This window comes from Stegodyphus dumicola, chromosome 5, assembly GCF_044657685.1.
Source record: "Stegodyphus dumicola isolate Sdum_Otavi_A_Nest chromosome 5, ASM4465768v1".
Classification (NCBI taxonomy): domain Eukaryota; kingdom Metazoa; phylum Arthropoda; class Arachnida; order Araneae; family Eresidae; genus Stegodyphus; species Stegodyphus dumicola.
In genome coordinates this window covers 41790887-41818306 of record NC_140772.1, presented here as the reverse complement: position 1 = coordinate 41818306, position 27420 = coordinate 41790887, and the positions used below count along the sequence as shown (strand labels likewise).

Here is a 27420-nt window from a genome sequence, read left to right as displayed (position 1 = left end):
GAAAGACATACCCCATAAAATAGCAGAAGCGGTGATTTTGATCATCAAAATTCAGCAAGGATTTTTAAAAATTAGCACGTTTAACAATATGTAAATTTTTCCTTCCCTTCGTCAAGAGTGAGAACTTAAAAATAATATCATTGATTCATAATAAAATTTTTCTTAAACCTCATTCTTCGATATTGCCAGTAGATTTTAAAAACATTTTTTTCACAAAATTAAATTGAGTTCGCTTTAAATTTAAAATTCACACATCGCTTCCATCTACCATTCATTTATGCGAAAAATGCCTGCTCTAAATTCGGGTGAGGTGAATAATAAAATACATAATTTGTCTGCGGAACAGTTAACTACCGATAAGTCACTTATTGCCTTAAATAAATTTGGAAATAGTAATGCATAATTATCCAGGCTTTTTAATTAATACACTAAACTAATCTAACTTTAATTAAATTTAACCCTCTGATGTTAATAGGATTTTGTTTTTAGTGAGAAGCGTGAGACAAATCAGTTATATTCTACAGAGATTTGAACCACGAATCTTCCGATACTAGCTGGACGTACTACCAGTTACACTGCGAGAGGACGCACAGAGGAAAATTTTCTTATATTCTTCACCAGTCATTCTTATTCAAAACGTTAAGAATTCCTTTTAATCTTCACCAGTCATTCTCCATCAGTTCCTTTGTTAAAGGCGATTGGGAAGAAAGAAAATGGGACAGCAACGAGAAACCGAATCGACTGGATGGACCAGATTCAGTGGTGGTGAATTATCGTCCACAACATTTTTAGTCGGGTACTAATGCAGAGCTATTGAGATCCTTTTCAGAGTGAGAAATGTGAGCCAATCAGCTAAGCTTTCACCGAGATTTGAACCACGATCTTCCGCTGTCCGTTAGGCGTGCTGCTAGCTACACCAGGGAGCTCATACGGGGTAGGGCAATCAATAATTTCTTATAAATTCCTTTCCCAGACAAAGCTGATACAATAAGTCAGAGTTCGACACAAATTCTAGTTATCAAACGGCGTTGGCTTCAATTTTAGAGCTGCAGTCCGTTTGGAATGTTCTCGGACAGTTTCTGATCCTTAATTAGGCCGGAGTGGTGTTCTGGGAAGAAAATATTTCGGTATTCTTTTCCGCTCTCTAGCTCTAAAAGTTGGAGGAAAAGTTATTAATTTATACACACAAAAAAAAGGAACAAAACAAAAAATTTTAGCAATGCTTTTACTGAGATGCAAGTATTTTAGGATAAAATCAGATAATTTCGTCTTTGTTTGTTATTTCACTAGCACAACCTTTTCAAATGAAAGACATGTTAGTGAAATTACAAACTGAAACGAAAACTAGTTTGTAATAAATAATTGTACCAAAAATGTAATATATACTATAAAAATAAAATATAAATATACTGCATAATAAAATAATGTATAATATATAATTTTATTTAATAAAATCTCATAAAGCAAATATCATATAATAAAATATTACATAAGAAAAATATAATATCTACTATTCTGCGGCTTAACTGGATTATTCGTATAAAGAGAAAGCACGCTAGAGCTATCTGCTTAAGAAGATGGATGTTTCGTACAGAATTTCTGATAATTAGGTTCGGATACAAGGCTATTAACCCCAGCGGAGGGGAGACCGCCCTGGAAGTTTCATTGCCAAAGATCAGAGGCCAGGGCGTTTGTTAATAAATAAATAAATAATGTACATTTGTATCATCTAAACCTTAACAATGAACCTGCTAAAGGGAAAGGTCTCCTTTTAAATATTTTGGGCAATTTGTTAAACAAATTCTTTGCTTTTAATTCTGCGTATCAGCATTCGTTTGGTGCATGTTTTAAGACTTTCTTAACAAGAAAATTAATTTTTCATAAAGTGTCCAGTATTAGCTTAACTTAAGATGGAAACCCTAACACCTATTTATGAACACATACACATGTACAGGAAAAAAAAAGAGAGAGAGAGAATGCTGAACCGCGTTTAGGATCAGTTAAGAACCAAGATAAACTGGATTTAACAGATATTTTTTCATCTTTTCGTTGCGAAATCCGAGGTCATTTTCCTAAACAAAAGATGAATAAAAGGAAATCTCGAGTTCATTGTCAACATCGAAAGGTTCGAGTGGACCAAACTGGGCCGAATGGGGCACCTTTAGAATCACGGCCACTATTTTGAGCTCAAGGTCGAGTTCTCAACATCTCAACCTTGCGTCGGTGAAGAACGAACGAGTTCTGGGCTTAACCCAGAATATTACCACTGAACGACAGTAGACATTAGGTAGCCTGAGGTTGTATTCCACAGTTTTACAATGGTTCTCCAAACGCTTACAGCGGATACACTTTATTATTACCCTCAACCACAGGTAAGTATTTATATTTACGTACAGCAATTAGTAACATAACGAATTAGCTTTTAAGACAATTTCTATAATTTTCATCTTTTTAAACTCTGATTCGAAACGATGGCGTATATTCAGTACGGGAAATATTGAAGCTGCCGGTATAAATCATTTGCAGACTGAATTTTTATTAAATGCATTACATCTGATAAGTACACTAAATTAATTTATAACTTAATCATTTCATAAGACAGTGTATTTTTGGAGAAGAGGCGTTTGGGTTTAAATAAAAGTTTTAACAAATAAGAAAACTCGGCGGTCAGCAAGAACATTTATGATGACTGTGAATTAATATTCCATAATATGTCATCAAAGCTTAGCATATAGTTGATTCAATTACAATTTGGGAAGATAATGAACTTGAAGTTACTGAAGATAATTTTATGAAGGTATTACTTTTATTTGTATGCTTAGTTTTTGATACTTTGGTTACAATGTTTAGTTACATTTGCTGTGTCTTTTAAACAGAATGGGAAAACTTCCAATGAGGGCCTTGGTTCATATCTCGGTCAATAGAAAATAATTACCTGACGTATTTCGGTAAACTTTGAAATCTATTTCAGTATCTTTGGTATCAATAGAAGTTTTTCTTGGTTATTATAGCTTTTAGTATAAATAGGAATTACTAGACTTTATTCTATTATAGAACAACACGTACCAGTTTTCTACAGAAAAATATAGTTGCCAAAGTTGTCTATCCGCCACCTTTAAATTTAAATAGGTTCTTATCTTATAACAGCGTTCTTGTTTTCAGTGCAAGTATTGTCATTAAAAAAAAAGTTTATGAAATGATATTTAGTTTTTCTTTATTGAAATAAAAAAGCCAAAGAAATAAATGAAATGTAATTGTTATGCTTAAAAACTGTACACAATTGAAATAGATTGATGACAAAAATATATTTTCGAACCGGAAGTATCAACTTCGTGCATATTCTTGGCGAAAATTATTCGGCATGTGCAGCCCTGTAACAGAAAAAATCCAGATAATTTGTTTTATCAAATCTTCAGAAAAAAAATCTCAACGGTCCTGGTAGGCCCACCAGCAGCCGAGCGGTAAAGTCGCTGAACACTGGTAGTTCGGTCCGAGGTTCGAATGCTGCGAACGGGCTGGCTGCATGGGCGTTTTCGTGTTTTTCCCGGTGTGTAACGTGTATACCAGCCAGTTTCCCTTAGAAAGCCCTCTACGAAGGCATCCCTCCCCAAGGTAGATAGCCCTAGTGTGCTTTGCCATAATTAAACCAAACCTCAACGGCCCTGGTATACTCCCTGGAAATTAACTGATTATAGTATTTCTGCGTAGTGTTATTTTTATTATAAAATTCGGTCTGACCGTAAAACCTGTCATGTGATTTATAAGTGATTGTGCATAAAGCATGGCCCAAATGCATGCTTTGAAATTAATCAAGTGCGCACCAGCGGCCGTGCGGTAAAGTCGCTGAACACTGGTATTTCGGTCCAGGGTTTGAACCCAGCGAGCAGCCTATCTGCATGAGCGTCTTCCTGGTTTCCCCATGTGTAACGTGGATACGAGCCAGCTCCCTTAAAAAGTCCTACACGATGGCATCCCTACCCTCAGGCAAATAGTCTTCGAATGCTGTTCCATATTTAAAATAAACCAAACCAAACCGAAATTAACCAACTTTCTTTCCCAGAATAATAAACCCGCTAGTGTTTGAGTGATAAGACGGCTGAAAATTGGTCTTTCGGTTAGTTTAATTCCTACTAAACTGGCTGGCTACACTTTTGTAATTTTACTATGTATGATGCAATTTCTCCTGGCAAATCCTCCGGAACAGCATCTGTTTTGCTTAAGCGTGATCATTTAACCGAATTTTAACCATTCGAAAATCTTCCAGGAAGGCATCCCTTTTCGTAAGAAAATAACTAGCGTTCATTTCCTAAATGCAAGTAATCCAAATGAACAGACTAGTATATATTTGTTATCCAGAGCAATAAGTTACTTAGATTATATCGTTACGTAAAATTTAAGTTATAAAAAGCATTTACTAGTAGTGGTATATAATACTTTTGTATAAAGTCTACTAAATCCATAAATACGAGTATCTTTAAACTTCCGAACCGCTTCTCAAGAATTTAGATCAGTGTTAGCTTTATTTTCGAAGTGTTCAAACTCGGTTATATTAAAATTGGGAAAACTATGTGAACCAATAACTGAGCAAACTGTAAATGAAATTAATTACGCCATATCAAAACTTAATTAAAATTAATATGCGTTGATATTCTCAGAATTCCATTAACTATCACTGGAAAATATAACCTAGATAATATTCTACGAATATAAAAAAAAATACTTAATGTTTAAATAAGAGGTTAAATTAACACTAATTTAAAAAAAAAAAAAAAATTTTTTTTCATGGACCCCTCTCCGGAAGACCCCCCCCCCCCACCCCACCAAAAAAAAAATTCAGTTTCAACCTTAAAGATCTAAACTGATTTACGCCTTACTTAAGTGCTTTACGGCAAAGCACTCGAGGGCGATTTGCCGTTGCAATCCTAGTCGTTGCGATTGGCCATTATGATGAATAATAGCAGTACGTATATTACAAAAAAATTCGGATGATTTAGAAAGAATGCTTTATGCATTCGTTCTAAATTCGTGGGCCAAAAAATACTATCTCAAAATTAGTCTCACGTTCTGAAATGAGTGCAAACTGGTTAAAAAAGACTACGGAGTTTCTCTCGGTTACCACATTATTGGGATATAATAATGCATTCAAATATGCTATGCACGTGTTATCAATAACTTTGTTATGGAAAGAAAGGAAAAATTACTCCCGTGAAATTTATTTAGTTTTTTATAGCTTTGGTAAGTAAAACAAGTAAATCTTGTATAAAACAAAAGGAACTTCGAATTAAATATAAAAATATTAATTTTTATTAATTATTATATGCTCACTCTCTTTCAGCACGAATATTTAGTACAGAAAATTGAAACAAATATCTTTGACTGTTTAAAATGTTTTTGTAAATCTAAATTTTAGCACAAAATTTTTCGATTCTTGAATAAGAAACCAAAACAACTTTCTGTGTCCTTGGTAAGTAAATTCGTAGGGGTAGGCAAATTTAAAAGCGTCTTATCAGGAATTCATGGGCAAAATCTTTAAATTTTAATAAAAACTTAATCTACTGAATTTGAGTCAAAGCTTTGACTGCTGGTTTGCTTTTGCTGGTTTTTTTCGGTAAATGTTCAAATTAAATTCAACCCAGTTTCGTAAGTTAGAAATTTAGTCGATTCATCTTAACATTTCGTAGACCTATCGGATACTGAATGGATAACAAAGCTGACTATTTGGAGTACATGTCGGGTTTGATTTCTAGCAGGAGGGTTGACCCCTGGCCGAGCGGTAAAATCGCGTAACACTGGTAGTTCCTGCCTGGGTTTTATTCCAGGCAAACGGGATGGCTGCATTGGCGTTTTCGTGGTTTAGGTCCCAAATCTCAATCATTTCTTTGAAAAGGAAAGAAGAATGGAGAATAACAGTTAATTTGTAACCTTGTTCATAAAAATTAAAGTTGGTTTATCGAGAGTTACAGTTCACATCAAACGAAAACATAGATGTTACGAATGTGCTATTATATCCCGCTTATCTAAAACTGGTGCAGTTTGACGGCCGACGCCATAACGTGGAAGTACCAAAACCATTGCTAAGCGCATCATATTTAAAATTTTATTTGCTTCGCTTAACAACTGCTTTAGAAGCCTGACTATCAGGGGCGTAGCTAGAGGGGGGCAAGGAGGGCATTTGTCTCCGGGCGCAGAATCGAAGGGGCGCCAAACTGATGTTACGACATTTTAGAATTAAATGTTTTCCATCCTTGGCAAGCAGTAGGGGGCCCGAAATCAGTGGCGTAGCAAGTATAACTGGCGCCCGGGGCAAAATACCTTTTTTGGCGCCCCCCTTAAAAACTTTCAGTAATATAATATATAGAATATATTCTCAATAAGAAAATAATGCAAATAATAATAAAATGCTGAATCTGCCATAAAATACTCAAAAATATAAGAATAATCACTACCTAACTACTAGCCATGGATTAGGAAATGCATCTGTGTCGGCACAAAAATCAGACGTACGATGATCTAGAATTAGTTAAAAAGGTGTTATTTATTTTACATATTTATATAAGTGTTTTTAAAAAGTACAGTTTTTAAACAATTAAAAGTTTAATATACATTATAGATAAATAGATATGTGACAACTTGCCTACTACAACTCAATTCTGCCAGTCCGGTAACCCATAGCAACCAAAAACAAAATAATATTTATTCTATTCAATTGTTATAATTATTTAACGATCTGTCTCAAAAGATTGTACTACCATAATTGGTGACACGTATTTATTACGAATAGCAACCTTCAATGTTGCACGAATATGGAGTTTATATGTCAAAATTCTGAGCAGCAGTAAGTTATCCAGTGTGATGAGATGCAAGTAAGACATTTCACCTGTCATTTCAAGCGTTGTGCCGCATTCCGGCGATTCAACATATTTCTGTCATAATTTCAGCGGATATATGTATCGTCTACTGTATTTGAGCCGCCAATTTCTCTGATTTCAAGTACCAAGAAACTGTGTCACTATATACATAGTGATTATTTTTCTATACATATTATTACTGTGCATATTTGATTGATCTAAAGTGGATGACAACGATGCTGCTTTACAATTTTCGCGAGTCGCAAGCCACCGCCTTTTTGTCGCCGAGACCCATCGTTATGGTTCATTCAATTTTATGCGCAGTTGAGTCACATTACTGCCGACGAAACTCAATTTTATACAGCGATCGCCGCGTTAGAATCAGAGGTACTGCAATCAGCTCGTGAAATAATTCTGAATTCACCGGCGACGGACAAATACAAATCTTTAAAAAAAATTAATTTCTGTTTATGAAGAATCCGAGACAGAATCAAACAGTTATTGCACGATTTACGGTTGGGTGATATGAGGCCTTCTCAATCGCTGTCTAAAATGTAAAATGTCTAGCCGCCGGTAACCTAACGGATAACATTCTCAAAACAATATGGATGAATAGACTCCCATCTAACATGCAAACCATTTTAGCAGCCAGTACGAAGCCACTTAAAAATCTTCCCGAAACCGTTGATAAAATTCACGAGCTGACAATTCCAGCTCAAATAAACGCAGTGCAGGCTCCTGCTATTGTGGCGTTACAGGCTCAAATTGATGATTTGTCCAAACAGGTTGCTCAGTTAGTAGCCATCCAAGCTGAACCTTTTCAGCGCAACCGCTCCACATCACGTGGTCGAAATACGCGTCGTAGCCCACTGAGGAAACGTTATGAAAGCCGGGTATTCATAACCCGAGTATTTGTTTTTAACCACCACAAATTTGGAAACAAGGCAAACAAATGCCGCCCACCGTGTCGTTATAACGACCAGGGAAACGAGAAGGGCCGTTGCTCGAAGTTGTGAACGACAGCGGCCGGAATTTTGCACGCCTTTTCGTTATCGAAAAGAATTCGGACTTGAGGTTTCTTGTAGACACCGGGGCTGATGTTTCTGTCATTCCACCACATTTTCACGAACAAAAGCGCCTTACCAACTTACAACTTTATGTAGCAAATGGAACTCCTGTTCAAACTTTTGATGAACGCCTGATATCTGTTGATTTAGAATTGCGCCGCAACATCCAATGGCCATTCATTATTGCTACTGTTTCAAGTCCTATTAGTGGCGCAGACATTTTTCAAAAATTTTCTGCTTGTCGATCTTAAGAATCACCGTTTGATATATTCCGAGAGTAATTCGCATTAGTCAAGATTTGAGCATTAAACTGATTTCGGGTAACTCCCCATGGCATCAACTCCTCAGAGAATTCCCTACAAACACGCGCCCAGTTATAGGTATTTTCGAACCCAAGCACGATGTACTACATTATATTGAAACCACCGAACTTCCAATTGCAGCTAAACCAAGACGCTTACCTCCGGACAAGCTTAAAGCTGCCAAAGAAGAATTTCAATACATGATAGAACAGGGAATTTGCCGTCCTTCAAAAAGTTTATGGGCTCTATCTAATTCGGAAACGAAATGGTAACTGACGCCCGTGTGGCCATTATCGTCGGTTAAATGCAGCTACAATTCCTGATCGTTACCCAGTCTCTCACATTCAAGACGGTATGCAAGTTTCAGAGGGAAGAGCTATTTTTACAACCCTTGATCTTGGGCGGGCGTATCACCAATTGCCCGTTAACCCAGCTGATATTCCAAAAACTGCGGTTATTACGACTTTTGGACCATTTGAGTTTCGGGTCATGACTTTAGGCTTATGCAATGCTGCTCAAACATTCCAACGCTTCATGAATGAGATGTTAATCGGCCTCGACTTTTGTGTACCTTATTTTGATGATATCTTAATCGCCTCCTCTTCAGAGCAAGAACACCTACCACATTTGAGAACAATTTTTGAACGTTTTCAAAGGTACGGTGTCGGTCTTAATCCTTCTAAATGCAATTTTGGCCAACCGAGAGTATCCTTTCTTGGTCATGAAACTTCCGCTGATGGTGTTCGACCGCTTCCAGACAGAGTCACCGCTATCCCCGATATACCCGTACCATCTTCAGTGAAGGACTTAAGAATCTTGCTATGCTCGATTTTTATCAACGTTTCTTACCTTATGCAGCGACCATACAAGCTCCTCTAAATTCTTTTTTGGTTTGGAGCAAGAAAAACGATAAACGTGTTACATAACCTGGACCACAGAATCCCGCGAAGTGTTCCAAAAATGCAAACATGATTTAATTTCGGCAACAAATTTTGCAGTATCCTTCCGCATCTAAACTATTATCACTCTACGTTTATAAGGTATTTTTCCCTCTTTCCTAGCCTGCCTTCGTGGTGTAGTGGTTCTGCACGCTGGGCCGGTACTCCAGAGGTCCGCGGTTTGATTCCCGGCGAAGGCGTAGCATATTTTTCATATCCTCTGCTTCCCAAAAATAACCTAATGTCTCTCCACGTTGACGTGACCACTTTCACATTTTTCTAAAAAAAACTTTCACCAGCACAAACCAGATACAGCACTCACGATCGCGAATTGTTAGGAGTTTATGAAGCTGTCAAATATTTTCGACATATGCTAGAGGAACGCGTTTTCATGATCGTAACAGATCACAAACCCTTAACCTATGCTTTTCAACAGCGTTAGGATAAAGCTTCCCCTCGTCAAATGAGACACCTAGACTTCATAGGGCAATTTTCAAAAGATATCCGTTATATTGAGGGTTCGCAGAATATTGTTGCAGACACCTTGTCTCGTATTGAACAACTAGCCGTTCCTTCGCGAATAAACTTTGCTGCCCTTGCGGATGAACAACACCTGGATTCAGAACTACAAACCCTCTTGAAAAGCATATCTTCCACCAATTTGTCATTTACTTCATCAAAGTTTTGAAAAGCAAATTTATCATTACTTCATCAAAGTCGATCCTTTCAAATTTTTTTCCTTCCACACTTAAAAATGCTAGATGGCTTAGGGGATCTTGTCCCATTGTTGATTATAAATATGTGAAAATATATTTTAATTAGCTGAACGAACGTTCATAGCTAGCATTTGATAATGAAATAGTAAGTAGTATTTGAAGTGAGACTCTTAGGTTTGGAAAAACATTTTCTCTATAGATCTGTAGTGGAGTTTTAGGTTCCGTTTCTTTTCTACTGCGGAGTAACGTCATGCAGTCACATTCACTGCTCAAAAATAATTAGGGGATGTTGTGGGTTCGGTATGAAATAACCATATAATCGACAATCTTTTTGAACAAAAGGAAATAGAATAGATTATAAAGGAAAATTATTTTGTTTACAAAGTTGGGAATAGGCAAATTTAGTCTGTGACGTCGAAAACTATGTGTTTAAGATAAGGAGTGACAAGCGACCTGCAGCATTCCTTTTGTAGTAGGAGATTTAAAAACAATTGAAAAGTGGTGTGGTGGTGTATTTAATTATGGCAAAGCACACTAGGGCTATCTGCCTAAGAGGAGGGATGCCTTCGTGGAGGACTTTCTAAGGGAAACTGGCTCGTATACACGTTACACATGGGGAAAACCACGAAAACACCCATGTAGCCAGCCCGTTCGCGGGATTCGAACCTCGGACCGAACTACCAGTGTTCAGCGACTTTACCGCTCGGCCGCTGGTGGGCAACAATTGAAAAAGAGTTGACTGTTTGTAGCAGTCAGTCCGATGTTTTAGCAAGATGACTTAGTTGAATCGGTAGACTGGAAGGCCATCAGTCGTTTACAGGAGAGTCAAACGCAATCCATTGTAGCGGAAGCGTTAGGATTTTCAAAAAATGTTATTTCCAGATTATGGAATCGGATTTTGGAAACTGGATATGTTTGAGAAATTCGGGACAAGGTCGTGTTATCGTTTTAAAATAAAAAGCGGGAGATATACGTGCATTTCGTTTAAAAAAATAAAATATCTCTACTTTGGAGAAATAAAATGGTCAGAAAGAACGTTTTGGTTGATGTACTGCAAACATTTTATTACACATCTTATCAGACAAATCAAGAAAATAAATAATTAATTATATTACAATAGTTATTAATTTTAAATATATTTTCCAGAAATCGATCAAAATAAAAACTGAAATTTTCCGGAAAGTATTGTTTGGAAACCATTTGGCGCCCCTCTAGGAGCAGCGCCCGGGGCATCATGCACCCCCTTGCCCCCCCGTCGCTACGCCACTGCCCGAAATCTTCAGTTGTCCCTGGGAGCTGAAAACTCTAGCTACGACTCTGCTGACTATCCGGGGCTTAACTAACCGTAAAGCTCAATTAACCAGAATATTTTAGATTTTTAGAACCTCCTTCAAAAAAGCTACAAATAAGACTTGTAACAATGTGATTTAGTGGTCAATAATGTGCAAGTGTGACATTACAATTGCCTTTATGCAAATCCATTTAGTTCTGGATAAGCAAGTTAAGTTTCTGTAAGAGTGTAAGTTAATTGCTATTTGCCTGTTTTTGCCTCACATTTTGAAAAAAAAAAAAAATTATTAAAATTCGGGATTTTCTACAGAACAGCGCGTAGTGGAGTATTTTCAAAGTTACGGGATCCTGGCATTGGAAGTGTGTGTTAATGGGCACGAGGTGTAATTATATTTGAAAATACGTAAACAATGCAATTAAATTATGAGCGTTTTTAATTATAAATTAAAAGCGTTTCAAATTTATATATTAGTTACTTAATATTTGTTGATTGCTTAACTGTATTTAAAACTTCTGCCAGAGTGAATGGAATAAGTCTGGCGGCGTCTGTGCCAGCTTTCATTACTCGAAGGGATTTCTTGAAGGAATCAGATGTTTTAACTTATCATATGCTTAATGCCTACGAAACGGATTCGACTTTGATGTCTGAACTCGCTTTTTTTGAGATCTTGCATAGCTTTAAAATTCAGGCTTTCAATATTCAAGTTGATAACATTTAGAATTTTAGAGCTGAATTTTTTTATTCATTTGATTTTCTAACGGGAATTGCATTTTACATGCTCAACAGTTTTCCGGATAGTCTAGCTTTTACTGTAGAATGAAATCATTTTATACGCGAAGCAGATAGTTCTCGTCCAAGAAACCAGACCATTTTATGCCCATCTAACACGAAATGTTGCTTTTTTTTAATGTGAAAAACTTGGTGATTTAAAACAGCTGACGATTAAACACTTTCAGTACTTTTCACGCTCGTTTCTCAAACATGTCTTATCTATAGTTTAATATTAGCGACGTATTCAAAAAAAGCCAATTTTTCCGCTTTCTGTGGTCATAAAATTGGGAAACATGTTAAAATAGATTAAATTTACAGGTGACTGAAAATTATCGTCTGCTATTAATTGTGATAAAACATTCTCACTGTATCTGCTTTCCATTTTTCTCATATTTTCGATTGGGCCAATTAGCAGCCGAGCGGTAAAGTCGCTGAACACTGGTAATTTCACATAAGCCATGGCGCTTTCGCAGTTTTCCCCATGAGTGACGTGGATGCGAGTCAATTTCTATTAGTCCTCCAGAAAGGCATTCGTTCCTTCGCCTGCTTTGCTTTAATCAAATAAACCAATGCCATGCCACACATTTATTTAGTAATTTTATCATGGGAAAAATGGCGAAATCAGCACAAAAATTATGGGGTAAGTAATGAAAATTGGAGAAATTTTCGCGGTTTGGATTTACAATAATTCCACAATCAAGAATTTAAGATTCCCATTTCGGGAAAGATATAGCCTAGAAACGAAGCAATAACACAAAATGGTATGTAACAATAAAAATCTTACTTTTTAATTCAAATTTGCGTTTATACGCCAACCATATGCTATTCTTATGCCCACATTTTTTTATACATGCATGGATTTTTCTCAATATCATCTTCTTAAGATTGTTTGATATTGACAGGAAGATATATATAAATTATAAACTGTTTTTCCTCGTATCCTGGAAGCCTAGGAACACGCAGTGCAATTCAAAATTCAGTTTTTTAGTTTGGATTTTTGAAAAGGATTACTTTGCAATGTATTTTGCGGACACTGTAAATGGAAAAATGGCATAAACTAACCTAAAAACTATAATAAAAATAACAAAAACCCGAAATTCGAGGAAAAAATCTGTTACTTCCTTGCGACAAAGCCGCTCAGACGATAAAAGTGGTTAGTAACTCCGACTTCTGTTCCGAAGTCCCCGGGTTCGAATCCCGGAGAAGGCACTCATGTCCCTTCATAGGAGGCAACGGTGGTCCATTAAGGTGCCCCCATAATAAAGTCAGCATTTCCGGGCCTTAGTAGGCCCACAGCGGCCGAGCGGTAAAGTCGCTGAACACTGGTAGTTCGGTCCGAGGTTCGAATCCCACGAATGGGCTGGCTTCATGGGCGTTTTCGTGGTTTTCCCCATGTGTAACGTGTATATGAGCCAGTTTCCTTAGAAAGTTCTCCACGAAGGCATCCCTCCCCTTAGGCAGATAGCCCTCGAGGCTTTGCCGTAATTAAATAACCTAACCCGGGCCTTAGTAGTGGCCAGCGTGAATGACGATTTGTGCCTGCCGTTGGTAAAGGAAAGGAACTTCCTTGCGACCATCACGTTTAGCTAGTGATCATCACGCTTAATCACTGAAATATAAATCTTATAATCCTATCGCTCAGTTCGTAGTCCATAAATTTCAAAGGTGGTTGCTATGTATTCCAAGTTTAACCCATTTCCCGGTCTAAAGGACCGTAATAGAAAAATTAATATGAAACTCTTTTTATGCTTCTTTCCATATTTAAATAACTCGGTGCATTTTGTTACATAAAAATACAAATATTAAATTCTGAAATTTTACAAGGCCCACCAGCGGCCGAGCGGTAAAATCGCTGAACACTGGTAGTTCGGTCCGAGGTTCGAATCCCGCGAACGGACTGGCTGCATGGGCGTTTTCATGGCTTTCCCCATGTGTAACGTGTATACGAGCCAGTTTCCCTTAGAAAGTCCTCCACGAAGGCATCCCTCCCCTTAGGCAGATAGCCCTAGTGTGCTTTGCAGTATTCACAATACACACATACACACTGAAAATTTACAAAGTTATCGTCTGAGAAACATTTCGCATACAGTAAGACTTCGTATTTTCTGTATATGATTGACTGACCTTTTTCAATCAAGTGGCTAAATTTCACTTAATAACTTGCATATCAGGAAATCGTCTTCATTATGCAATATGAATTTCATTGCTTAGAATTACTTCTAAATAGATATTTCAAAAGTGGTACAAGAGTATAATCGTTATGTAAAATTCTGTAAGCACGATTTCGGAGAAATTTCTTACTTATCGGAGGTAAATGTCAGTTCTCTTAGAGACTCCGTGTATTTGCTTTTTCTGTTGCTCAAACAGCGGCTACTGTAGTTTAGTTTTGATGCTGCTAATAAAATATATCGTGGTTAGTTGCGAAATGCCCAGCTGCGGGTTTCCCGCAAAGCGAGTTTAGGGTTGCCAGAAAGTAGCAAGGAAACGCACGTTTGCCAGACTTGGAGCGAAGTAATTCCCATCTGGCGACAAAATTGGCGATAAACGGAGCGAGAACATTCAAGAACCAAATCTTAACGCTTTACCCCAGAATGTTCTCGAAGATAAGTCAAAAGCTATATAAACCCTGCTCGTACGGGAGTAGCAGTCTATCGCGAGTTTTATTGCGAAGAGCATCGAGTGTGTTAAACTCCGAGAGCGATCGACCGAGTCGGGAGCTGTATTTAGTGTTCTGCCGTGAAGCTGCCTTCGCCGTTACAGTGTGATAACCCGAAGGCTGTGTTGCTGATTATTTCAGCGTGGTTATCTTAGTTTTTCGACGATTGTAAACGTGTTTTTGGAACCGAGTAATACTACCTAATAAATTTTGTTTTGATTCTTCATCATATGTTGTCAAACACTCCAATTTCACGAACCTGTAGAACGCAACAACATAGTTTTTTTTTATTCCCACTTCCCAATGGCGGGCATTAGCTATTATTAGGCTTTGCCACTGCTAAGGCCGGAAGCGGTGGTCACTTTATTATGAAGGCAACGGTGGCCCACCTATGAAGGATCAATTGAGATCGGGTGTCTTTTCCAGGATTCAAACCCGAGCCCTTTGGTACCACAGTCAAACTCAATAACCACTTTCTCGTCTGAGCGGCAAATGTGGAAAACTTTATATATATTTTAAATTCTAGGTTTTGAAGATACAAATTGGAAGCAGGAATAAAATTTTTAATTTCACAAGATTTCTTCCCTCGCCCCTAGAATTTGACTCTGGACCGTTGTCTTCCATTATCATTGGCGAATAATAATGTTTAGTAAACCTTCGATTTGCGAACTAACATAATTTGATTAGTCTCTAATTGCTCGTGTGACATGTAGCTCATGTCACGTGAATGATGGTTTCACGTTTTGTAGGTGTGCTAGTATACTTCATTATATTAGTCATGACTAAAGCAATGCAATTAAGTTGTTTTTCCTCTGCAGTTTTATTATTAAAGATTGTAATAAAATCAGGAGAAGTTTTTAGTTGCTTCTCTTTATCTGTCCACTTTCCTAAAGTGAGAAAAAAATGGATCCTGGCTCAAAATCTATAAGTTTATATTTTACACAAGATGTAATAAACCATGAAACCGAAACTTACAGAAAGATACAATGCATTTTTTTTTTTTTTTTCAAAATAACATTAAACGAATATATATATAGTAAATAATTACGTTATTTTACAAAATGCTTCGTATAATTCGAGTGATGTTTCACCGAGCATCCAATTCTGTAAATCCGACCCTGCTGCTTCTGCGTAAACGTAATTATCAACCAAAAAAAGTAGCCGGCGTGTAAACAGCATCTTATAACTATTTAATCAACTTTTACTATAAGACAGTTTTATAATTTAACATTATTTGTTAAGTTTTATCCAGCTTTAAATCAATATGCTGGAACTTATTGTAACATGGCATTAGATTTAGACAAACCGGTAAAGCTTGAAAAAAAAAAAAAAGCGTGTGGTTTCGTAAATCGCTCGAACATTCCTTTCAACTTTTACGCCATGAACGAAGAGTTGTTTTTGCTGAACCTGAAGGTCGAATTTTAATAAGACAGCTTGCCGCAAGTGGTCCAATAGAATGAGCTTCTGTCTGACCTTGACACACGCTCGCCTTTTCCTGATAAATTGTCGAAAATAAAAGTATCCCGCTGAAAGAGTTTTTAGATAGTTTCTTTGGCTTTACGCCATATGCTTGCTCTACGCTTGACCAGTCTCTTTAAAGATTATAGCAACAACTAAGATTGCGGCTGTACAAATATCTGCATAATCTTAGCGGTTTAATAATGAAGACAGCCATTTTTTCTACTGCTGTGAATTTTATGGTGATGTTTATTAAATTCAGTATAGAAATGTCTACTCATGGAGAGGGGTCTGAATCCAAGGTCTAGGCTTCTCAAAGGGCTTTGTTCCCTAAATAATTGAAATTTTTTATTAAGTAATGCCTGTTTAATCGATAAAGCCCACGAGGGCTATTCGCCAAGGAATGTCTTCGTGGGGAAACTGGAGTCTGTTCACACTGCGCTCTACCATGAGCCGAATAGTTAAGATCGGTGAATACAGGTAGTTTGACCTCTTTTGGGTTCGATCTCGGGCAAACGGACTGGCTGCATGGTTGGATTACATGATTTTTCCCGTGTATAACGTGAATACGAGCCAGTTTCCATCAGAAAGGAGCTAGCCCTTCTTTTCAACACGATAGCCCTCGTGGCTTTGCCATGTCCAAATAATCTAACCTATATATTCAGTTTATACGGGAGGGGGGAACCACGAAAACACTGAAGCAGCCAACATATTCCTCGAGATTCGGATTCAAGTTGAACTGCCATGAATATTATATTTCTTGGGTTTCATAAATACTATTATAAAGTCATTCATATTTCAGTTGGGAGACCGTAGTTATCGTTTTCAAAATCCATAGAACACTTGAATTGATGGGAATGATCATCAATGTAGATTATAATCAAAGATAATTTAGCAGCACAAAATATTTTATTAACGAAACTCAACATATCTATATAATTTCCGCGTATAGCAGCTGCCATGAAAAGCTGCCAATTGTTTTATACATACTCAATCTAAGTTAAAGTTTTAAGTTCTACAACATCAAGTTATTTTTACTTTTCTCGGTGCGCGGCGAGAGCGCCACCTATATGCCAAGGGCGTAACAAGTACATTTATATAATAAAATATTTCTCAGATTCCCGATTCCAATGGAAAACGCATTTAAGAAAAGAATATCGTTCGTGAAAGCAATAGTTGGATATGACAACGAATGCGAGGGCTAAGTACTTATGCCTTTATCTTGCAACGGAAGTAAACTGTTAGATATTAACAAAAACAATACATTTATTAATGAAATGCACAGATATCGAAACGCTGGGCATATCTAAATGTCTTATCAATTAAATGCAAGTTGTCATTATTAAATAATCTGTCTTTAAGATGGTGCTGTATGAATACTAAGGACAGCATACATACCAGTCTAGCAGTCATATAATGTCTTTATTGGAGCTCTGTTTCGTTTGCTAGGGAAACGCTTTCCCAAAAGCAACGAATTTCTATTATTCAACTGTATTTCACCAATCGTTTGTGTGCCCATGTTGTCGAAGAGATCTGTCAGAAATTTCCAAATGCAGTAATGTCTAATAAGTTGATTAGGCTAATCAGCCGTTTTTGGGGAATGTTTAATACTAGACAGAGATCTGAAAGACCAGCCGTTTTGATAGGTTGACTGGCAGAAGTTGAATGATGCAAAGTCAGGCCTTCAGAAGGCCTGAGGAGACTGCAGTCGACGATTTCAGAAAGCAATGAAGTCACATCTTAGTGTTCGCTGTGCGCAGGAACTTGAGGAATGCGTTGAACAGACATTCTTAAAATATAGATCGCTCCGGTCATTTGGTGATAGCTGTAGTATCACGAAGCTTGATTCCTCAGTAGCTGCATAAACAGTTCACAGTAGGATTTTGAAATCAGAAAATAAATTACATAAAAAATCATTCATGGTACATGTCATTACATTAATTTTGGTGGTACAAAGTTAAATATATGTTCAAAGTGAATGTGAAATGGCTTAATTTTTATAATTCTGCTTTAATCTTTAATCCAGATGCAAATGTATACCGTTTAGAGTACCTTCTCCTCCCTTAAATTGCGCCTCTCACATTAATATTGGCGACATGCTAGTTATTAGCTTATGACGGTACGTACATTTGGGATTATTGTTTATGTGGTATAAAATTTTAAGTTGCAGAACCTTACACTACAGGACCTAAAGAGGAATGTTAGACAACCGTACAGGTGCTCCATAAAGTAGCCTCGAACATATGGTAAAAAGAGCAAGTGAGAAAACATTACAGAACAGATGTCATTTTGAGCATATGTTGTAAAGTTATAGTCTGGTGTAGTACTGATGATTAAAGTGTTAGTACCAAACATTAACAAGAGTCCTAAAAAAGTGTTGCTTTATGCTACTATTTATAGCAGCACGCACTTAGATTCGCTCGAGATTTTTCCTTAAACTGGTGATATGGAAGAGCCGATTCGCATTATCTATCGCCAGGATGGGGCACCAGCACTCTTTTCAACAACTGCAGTTTCCAAAATGATGGATTGGACAAACTGACACTTTCTTTAACTTCCCTGAAGCCTAACTGATTTCGCGTTTTAAGAACAATATGGAAATACTATTCAAAGTAACGAAGTTCAAATTCTTTATCTATTTAAATATGAAAATCATCGCAGCAATTGCAAGCAATAAATTCTGGATGTTCTATCTCGAGTATGGTGCAAAGAAGATTCGATGTGCATGGAGCGCGTATTGAATCTAAAAAGTACTACAGTATTTCCGTGTTAGCTTTCAGCTGTAATGAATGTATTTCAGAGGATTTTATTAACACAAATTAATAACACATGCATCGTACAACTAACAGTTGCATGAATGTTTTGGCCATATTCCTCGCATATAATGTTAATGAACAAATTTCCCTTAAAGTCCTCATCCTTTCCTTAGGAAGACAACTGTAGGGTGTTTTGCTGTAATAAACAAACAACAACAAAAGAAGTATTAAAATAATTGTTTATTGTAAACTAAGTTCTAACAGCTTTCTGTGCTTTTTAGAAACTTACGTATACTTCTGAATTTTTCTTAATAGCTGCAATGTAAGTTTTACAAAGTTATTTTCTGAATAATCTTTATTTTCATTTTAGCCTCGAAGACGACGAAAACTGAATGCTACCCACAAAAGTTTGATTATTTGGCACGTCATAGCTGCTTGTTACTACTTATGCAGTTCTTTTTGCACGGCTGAGACGGGAAGAGGAAATTTCGAACTAGTAGACTTAAGCCATGTGTTTGATAACACCACCATTTATTGGGTTACGGAAAAACCTCTCTTCCTGAATGTAACATTTAATGGGACAGTTCCAGGCAAAGGATACTGGTAAGCTTTAATAAATTTAATGTTTGATCCGAACAACTTGGAACAGAACCTTGCTTTCTTTGAACTTCGAAATGAAACTGGTATACGTGGATTTGATGCTCGAATAGAGGAGCTGTGCTATCTCATGGGCACAGACAAGTTCAGGTTAAAAAACAGAAGACACCCAATGTTTACCTTTGGTAATGTAGATATTGCCTATCTGCACAGTTTGTCTATAACGACATACGTATGGGTACAACCACAGAATCTCAAATATAGAGTTCTTATTTTGTCAAATGTGAAAGAAATTGTGTAGATAAAGACCCGCAGTCTCGTGATTCTTCTATGACGATCCAGTGGACTGATCTAAGTAAAATAGCCAGTGAATAGCCCCTAAACTGTATTCTTTACTGTCCAGGTGCTTTTAAAAGGAAAGTTTTCATTTCATAAATAACATTTTTCTTCTAATTACTCTTGTTATCTAAATTTCTGTAAAATCAACAAACAATTAATATTCATCTCGCATAAACTAAGTACAGCACAGACATAGTTCTTCAGACTGTAGATGGATTGGTTCTCTGGAAGTCGTATTTCCGAATAGGTTTTCTAAGATGTCGGACTAAAAGTAATGTGCTTTCATCAAAATGCACTGTCTAGCTTAATTTTGAGAAATATAATTAATTTGTAACTGAATATTGTCTTAAGTTTTTCACTTTTGCAATGAATGATACAGCTAGTGAGTGACCAGCGAGATAATATTTGCGTTACAAGAAGGAGAAAACTAAAACATCTGTGGCTGCCTGAATAGTGATAGATTAATAAAAGTTCTTAGAAATATTCTTACAAACCAAGCGAAAGTTCGGAAATGTTTAATTACAAGTTATTATAACAAACTGCAGTATTATGAAGACTCGTTAAGAATTTATAATAAAGAGAATGAAAAACATCTTTTAGTCTAATCGTCTCTCGCTCATAATAATCTGGTCTACAATGAATTTTCGGACATTACATTCTGCCAAATTATAAATCTTATTTTAAACTGAATAAAAAATTGAAAAGAACGAATTAAAAACATTAAATTAATATTAAGGTGAAATAATTTTATTGGTATTGAATTATGACATGTTCATGTTTAAAAACTTTTCTTAATACTTTCTGAAGCAATAATTGCTCATATAAAAATTAGGTTTTTCGCTAATTTTCAGTAATATATTTCCCTTCCTGCAGATTAATTTAATATCGCTCTACTCTTTCCCGGTAAGAATTTCGTATTTTTACTTAACAGTCAAAACATTCTTTAAGTGAATCAATCATTATTATTTAATTAATTTTTTCAATTCCCTCGATTCTTGAGTTGTGAAACTGGAATTCTGATTTGATAACACGATTGTAGAACATTTGATTGAGATTTTATCTATTTTTACTAAAATAAAAAGTATAAGTTTCGTTATTTAAGGTATTAATGAATGGTTTGTTTAATTAGAGAAGGTTTTCGAGGGCTAGCTGCCTAAGGGGAGTGATGCCTTTTGTCGAGGACTTTCCTAAGAGCTGGGTTATATACACGTTACACATGGGGAAAACGCCGATGCATCCAGCCCGTTTGCCTGGATTCGAACCCCGGTCCAAAGTGCCAATGTTCAAAGCTTTTATCCATCGGCCGCAAAAACTTAATAAAAGAAGCAAATAAAAACCCACGATTCTCGTGAGGTAGCTTTTGAACAAACTCTTTTCTATCTTGCAATTAAAAAAAATAAACAGACTTTTGCATTTACAAAATATTGGCTACGGAAGCTTCAATGACCTTAAAGCAGCGAGAATGTGTAGTAACTGAAGTTATTCAGTTAAAAAATTCATAAAAAGCAGAACTAAATGTAGTGAAACTGTACGTTAAGTTTTATTCGAAGTTAAACCTAGAAGGGTTAACGTTTAAAAAACTAACCTTTATTTCATCCTTTAAAAAACTCACTTTACTCATGAGAAATAGTCCCCAAAAGTTTTCTTAGTCAGTTTTTAAATTTTTAATAACGATTAAAGTAGTTTTTAAGAGTACTTCACAAAATATGCAAATTAAACTAGTTGAATCTTTTCCTAATACTGAGTTGATTTCTTACCTGCATTTACCTTTTACAGATGAACTCATCTTTCTTAGTAATAGCAAATTCCAATATGTAATAATTTTATGCTACCTGCTGAGGAGCAGTTGCACACATAGCAAGTGTAATTTTGATTTTGCCTGGCAGTAGGCTTGTCTGTTTTTAAATGTTATTTTTCTCTTTATCTTACATATTCGCTTTTGAAACCTTCAATGTTATACTACGCCCGATCAAATTGTTTCAAATCTGCATGTTTTCTGATTTTCATTATCTATAATTTTTGTTCCGTTTACCTAAAATTAAAAATTCGAATAACAAATTTAATGCAAATATTTACTGCCTCTGATTTGAAAGATTTTTTATTATTCGTGAATGGAAATTAATATAAAGAATAAAATAACTTTAAATGAGAACAAGAACTAATTAAGGTTTCCTTTACACCTTAGACCCCACCAGCGGCCGAGCGGTAAAGTCGCTGAACACTGGTAGTTCGGTCCGAGGTTCGAATCCCGCGAACGGGCTGGCTGCATGGGCGTTTTCGTGGTTTTCCCCATGTGTAACGTGTATACGAGCCAGTTTCCCTTAGAAAGTTCTCCACGAAGGCATCCCTCCCCTTAGGCAGATAGCCCTAGCGTGCTTTGCCAGAATTAAATACACACACACACACCTTTACACCTTAAATATACATCCCATGTATTCGTCACACCATATAAATCTAGAAACAACGATTTTCTAAAGTAATGTTCAGTATGTAATAGACAATATTCGGCATAAAATGTTGCAATAAAATCTGCATCGCACAAATTTTACTAAACCTGCTTAAAATAATTTCCCGCTACTACAGAATGTCAACATGTCTTCGATGACTGTTCGATCAGTCTAAAGACAAGCGTGGAAGTAGCTTTCTTCCAGCTTCTACATTACGGTACAGATTCTTTTTGGAGTTAATTAAGTGTGATGCTGTAGTTAAGCGATCAGGTTTATTCAAGCTCTTTTCGTCACAAACCAAGAAATGTGCGGTGTCATACGTAAGTCAAGTGTTATCAGGTCTGGTCTTCATAAAGGCCACCCAACATATCTTTAGCGACCTATTCAATACCCTGAAAACTGACTATTAATCCCTAAATGTTGCCCCCCCCCGCGCCAGCGGTGAAAGCCGCTGAACGCTAGTAATAGGGGGACCGGAAAGTAATGTCGTTTCTGCGCATGTAGACAACAACATGCTAAGGGCAGAAGTGGAAGCAAATCCATGTCAAACACTCTTAACCAACCTTGGTCGACCATCCAAGAACATTTAAAGCAGAATGGAAAAATAAGCAAAGCAGGTGTTTGAGTCCCCCATAATCTGTTCGAAAAGAACAAAGACAACCTATCCATCACATGCAACGTATTGCTTCAACGGCACCATACAAAACCTTTTTTTGATCGTTTGATGAGTGGGACAAAAAAAATAAGTTCTATATGATAATCCAAAAGGCAGTTTTAATAGGGGTTACAAAGGGTTTACATCCCGAAAAGGCGCTTCTGGGTGTTTGATGGAGTATTCACGTAATTGTTCATTTTGAATTGCTGAAACCTGGACAAACTGTTAATGCAGACCTTTATTGTGAACAATTGGATGGAGCGAACAATCCTTAATCGAAAAATATCAATTGTCAACAGAAAAGGCGTCATTCTGCAACACGACAATGCAAGACCGCACTGTGCAAGACGAACACTGGAAAAAATTAATGAATTGGGGTGGGAGGTACTGCCATACTCACCCACCATACTCGGCCGATATTGCAGCATGGGATTTCCATTTATTCAGATCCCTACAACATTTTCTTAATGGCAAAAAATTTGAAAATTTGGGTGATGTCCAAAATGTCCTCTCGAGATATTTTATTCAAAAACCAATTGATTTTTATCGGTCCGGGAGTGAAAATCTGCACATTAGATAACGAAAGGTTGTTGATAACGAAGGTGATTATTATTGATTAAAAATAAAAACTTTTTAAAAATGTATTCGTTTGAATTTTATGTAAGAAAGCGACATTACTTTCCGGTCCCCCTATTACTTCGGTTTGTGATTTAGAGTCCAGACGAACGGGCTGGCTGCACGGGTGTTTTCATGGTTTTCCCCATGTGTAACGCGGATTCGAACCAGTTTCACTTTAAAAATCCTCAAAAGGTATCTCGTCCTATTTGTGAAGTTCCTAATGGCGGGGTACATAAATAATAAAAATCCTTAAATATTAAAGCGATATTCCTGAAATCAATGATTGCCAAGTAGCTTTGGCACCTTTGGTTTTATCAGAAATGTTTCCAGAATGACCAGAATTAAAATATAAGCTTACCAGCAGTTAATGCGGTCTGGAAGTTAAATTTAAAAATATTTCGAATTCAGAAATAGTTTAAAATGAGTACATATTTTGAACAGTTATAAAATCGAACAAATTAATAACAATTAAGTAGAACGGATAAGCCTTCTTTTTACGGCTTTTAAAATCATTATCAAACTGGACATAGTCTCCTGACTTCTGTTCCACGCTGATTTTCTTTGCATTTGCTTTTTATCATAAACGATTGCAAAAAACTCAAATTTCTAACAATATGATATAAATAGTTTGGGCTCTGAAAAGATTGAATCCATAGGAACTCGTCGGCATTATCTCTTTGGAAGTAATTTTTCAACTGATAGAGCGCTTTTGAGAAACAATGCATTGTAATGTGTCTGTTAGATGCCCTTATCTGCGCGAAGACTTTGATTCTGAAGCCACGTAGCCTAAATACGATTTCAATGAAAGTAGGACAGTATTTCGCATCGTCCCTATACAGCCATTTACAGAGTGCAAAAGCGCCTCGTGTATAGTTGTAGACTTTTATCACTACATATCGTAATTGCCCCATGGGGAAAAAACAATGTAATGCTGTTCGGGAAAAAACTAAAACGTTCCTATCCAGGGTATTAAATATATTGTGATTAATTAGCTTAAGAAATTTTTAAAAACCTCTGTATGCAGATCAACAAAATTAGAAGTGCATAATCTAATCCAACAGTATGTAGTTACGAGTATTACATTTATCGTTAATTTTTTAAGTTTCAAAATGTGGAATTTTCAGAGGTCTTTAAATTCGTGAACACATATTTTAAAAAGATTTGGATAAGCATTAACCCCTTAACTGCCGCGGGCGTATATATATACGCCTTGCTCAGCCGATGCGTTAACTGCCCCAGGCGTATATATACGTCCTTCCAAACTGCTATCATTTGCTTTGCGCTGCTACACCTAAAATTATTCGCAAAGTTAACGCATCGGCTGCGCATCTGGGGCAGTTAACGCATCGGCTGAGCAAGGCGTATATATACGCCCGCGGCAGTTAAGGGGTTAAGCTCCCTGTCATCTAAATTTTCTAATGACTCAACGCAATAACTAAATTTTAACGATTTATAATTGTAAAATTTGACGCCATTATACTTATGTAATTGCCCCATTAAAAAACATTAATTTTATTTTCTTCATTGCAAAAATGTAAAATCGAAGCGAAGTTAATCGAATAAAATTGTGGTTGAATTTATTACTGTGGTCAAAATGTTTTTATTACATATAAATATAATAGACAGCTTTAATTTAAAAAGTAATGAAGTGTAAAGTCTAAAATTCAGTCTTTTTTATCCTAGTATAATTATGTAATAATAAAATGGTCTCGAATAACGTGTTTAGAAATTCTTGAAGAGATAGGCAATCCAAAAACGTTTGGAGACCGTTTACCCCAATCCTTTCCTAATGTGCCTTTGAGTAGAATGCTCAAGTGTGGCAAAACATGCCATCTGTTGCTCTCCAGAAGTTTGGTAATGCAATTTAAAAATCTCACTTAAACAAAACTCACTTACGGATTCCATAGTTTATTTCAAAAGCTAGATAGATTGACTTAAATCATTGAGGGGGGTATATTAGAAGTAAATGCTTCAAGTAAAGCTCTGGAATAAATCTAAAACGTTTTTGTCTTGAGAAAAGCAAGAACATGGATAGGTAAACAAGGTTTGAAAGCTTTTGTAACGATACTTGGAATGCAAAAACATTATTAGAATGTGTAATATATACACATACGAAAAATTGTGTTCAATACCTAAGTTTTTTAAACTTAATCGATATAAAATCGGTTATAACTAGAGAGAAATAATGTTCTATGTATATTGATTTGTACTGGATTTAAAAGTTTCATGAACTCTGTATGTCTCCATTAGGTATCAAAAAGATGAAATATATGCTGCTACACATGGTGGAACACATCTAGATGCACCATGCCATTTTGCTGTTGGCCGTTGGTGCGTTTCAGATATACCATTGAAACGATTGGTGGTCCCTGCTGTTGTAATAGATATCAGTCACCATGTGAAAGAAGATCCAGACGTTCATTTGACTAAAGATCATCTAATAGAGTGGGAATCGAAACACGGGGAGATACCTGATGAAAGTGTGCTTTTTGTCAAGACTGGATGGTCTCGTTTCTGGCCGGATCCTGCTACATATAGTGGAACAACCGAACGCAATGCGTCACTACTGAAATTTCCATCCATAAAACCTGAAGCTGCAAAGTGGCTAATCGAGAATCGTAAAATAGTTGGTTTAGGAATCGACAGCATGTCAATGGATGTGCCAAACCAAGGAGTGCAGACCCATGTTACACTTAATGAAAAGAACATATATGGACTTGAAAATGTAAATAACTTAGATGCTTTGCCACCCAAAGGAGCTACTGCTTACGTTATGCCGATGAAACTAAAAGCGGCAAGTGGTGCCCCATGCAGAATTGTGGCACAGATTCCCCAAGATTTGTCAAATGGTGTAGCAACCATGACTTGTACATCAAACTGGATTTCAATCATGGTCTTAACTTTGCTTTTCGCATACTGGACGCAAAATCTGTTAAGACCGTAATTCAAATGACGAACTTTCTTGCGCAAAGAGTTTGCAATGTCGAACAGCAGTTGCTCAAATTTATCATATGTACAGATTCTACATAAACTCATCTTCATTGACATAGTGCTGAAGTGTTTTATATTATATTGGTAGAAGAATTTTGCAATATCTTGTTATTGAGAACATCAAAGATGTACTGCTAAATTGTCTGATAGTTTACAAATAATGTTGCAGAACGTTTACAAGATTTGTTGTATAGATTACTTTTATGCTGTAAAAAGCTTCTTTTAGCACATTTTTGAAATTTTTTTGATCTTGTTACATAAATTTTACATTCATGCTATTGTATGTATTGTTTTTTTAGTTTACTGACTCTAACAATATACATATCAGATTCTTTTATACGACCATTAAAAATTAAATTATTAATTAACCAAACAAATTATTACCAAACAAATTAAAACCAAACAAATTATCGTTTAGGATATTTATTTCTTCAGAGTTATTTATAATTGTTTAAATTTTTAAATGATCTATAATATATAAACATGATTCATCTTTATTTGGGATTATTATGTTAAAGCAGCCTGAAATACATTTAATCGGTTATTTAAAAGACTTTGATGTAAATAATGACAAAGATATTTTTAACAGTTAAACTTAGGTTTACCAGCAGACGAACCCCAATAGTTTTGCCTTACATTCAGCTCTCGGAGCAACTGGCTATCTGCATAATTTCACCCATGGTTTTCCTCGCGTGTACAAACTTCTTATCAGGTTTGCTTCTGATGATGATGTAGAGATGTAGCTAGGTTTTTCAGCGCTTGGAGAATACTGAATACTTCGGGTCCTTTCCTGTTTGGCAAGAATTTAAAACATTTCATTCTAAAATTTTGCAACATCGATTTGGAGCCCCCAGGATGCTGCGCTTGGGAACAGATGTTCCCCTTTAGCTACGCCACTGTCTTCATGCCCCAGCTTGCATACCATGCTGAAAATCACCGCGCCCATACTAAAGGCAAAAATAGATCCACT

The 27420-nt window shown here is 36.3% G+C and overlaps 1 protein-coding gene across 1 annotated transcript; it reads left to right on the top strand.

Moving 5' to 3' along the window:
- Positions 1–2190: 2190 nt before the first annotated feature.
- Positions 2191–26728, top strand: LOC118190595 (uncharacterized). Its single transcript, XM_035361348.2, has 3 exons — positions 2191–2372; positions 19174–19406; positions 25710–26728. Exons 1-3 carry the CDS (start codon positions 2319–2321, stop codon positions 26401–26403), a joined length of 981 nt encoding a protein of 326 aa, XP_035217239.1. The 5' UTR covers positions 2191–2318; the 3' UTR covers positions 26404–26728.
- The last annotated feature ends 692 nt before the right edge of the window (positions 26729–27420 follow it).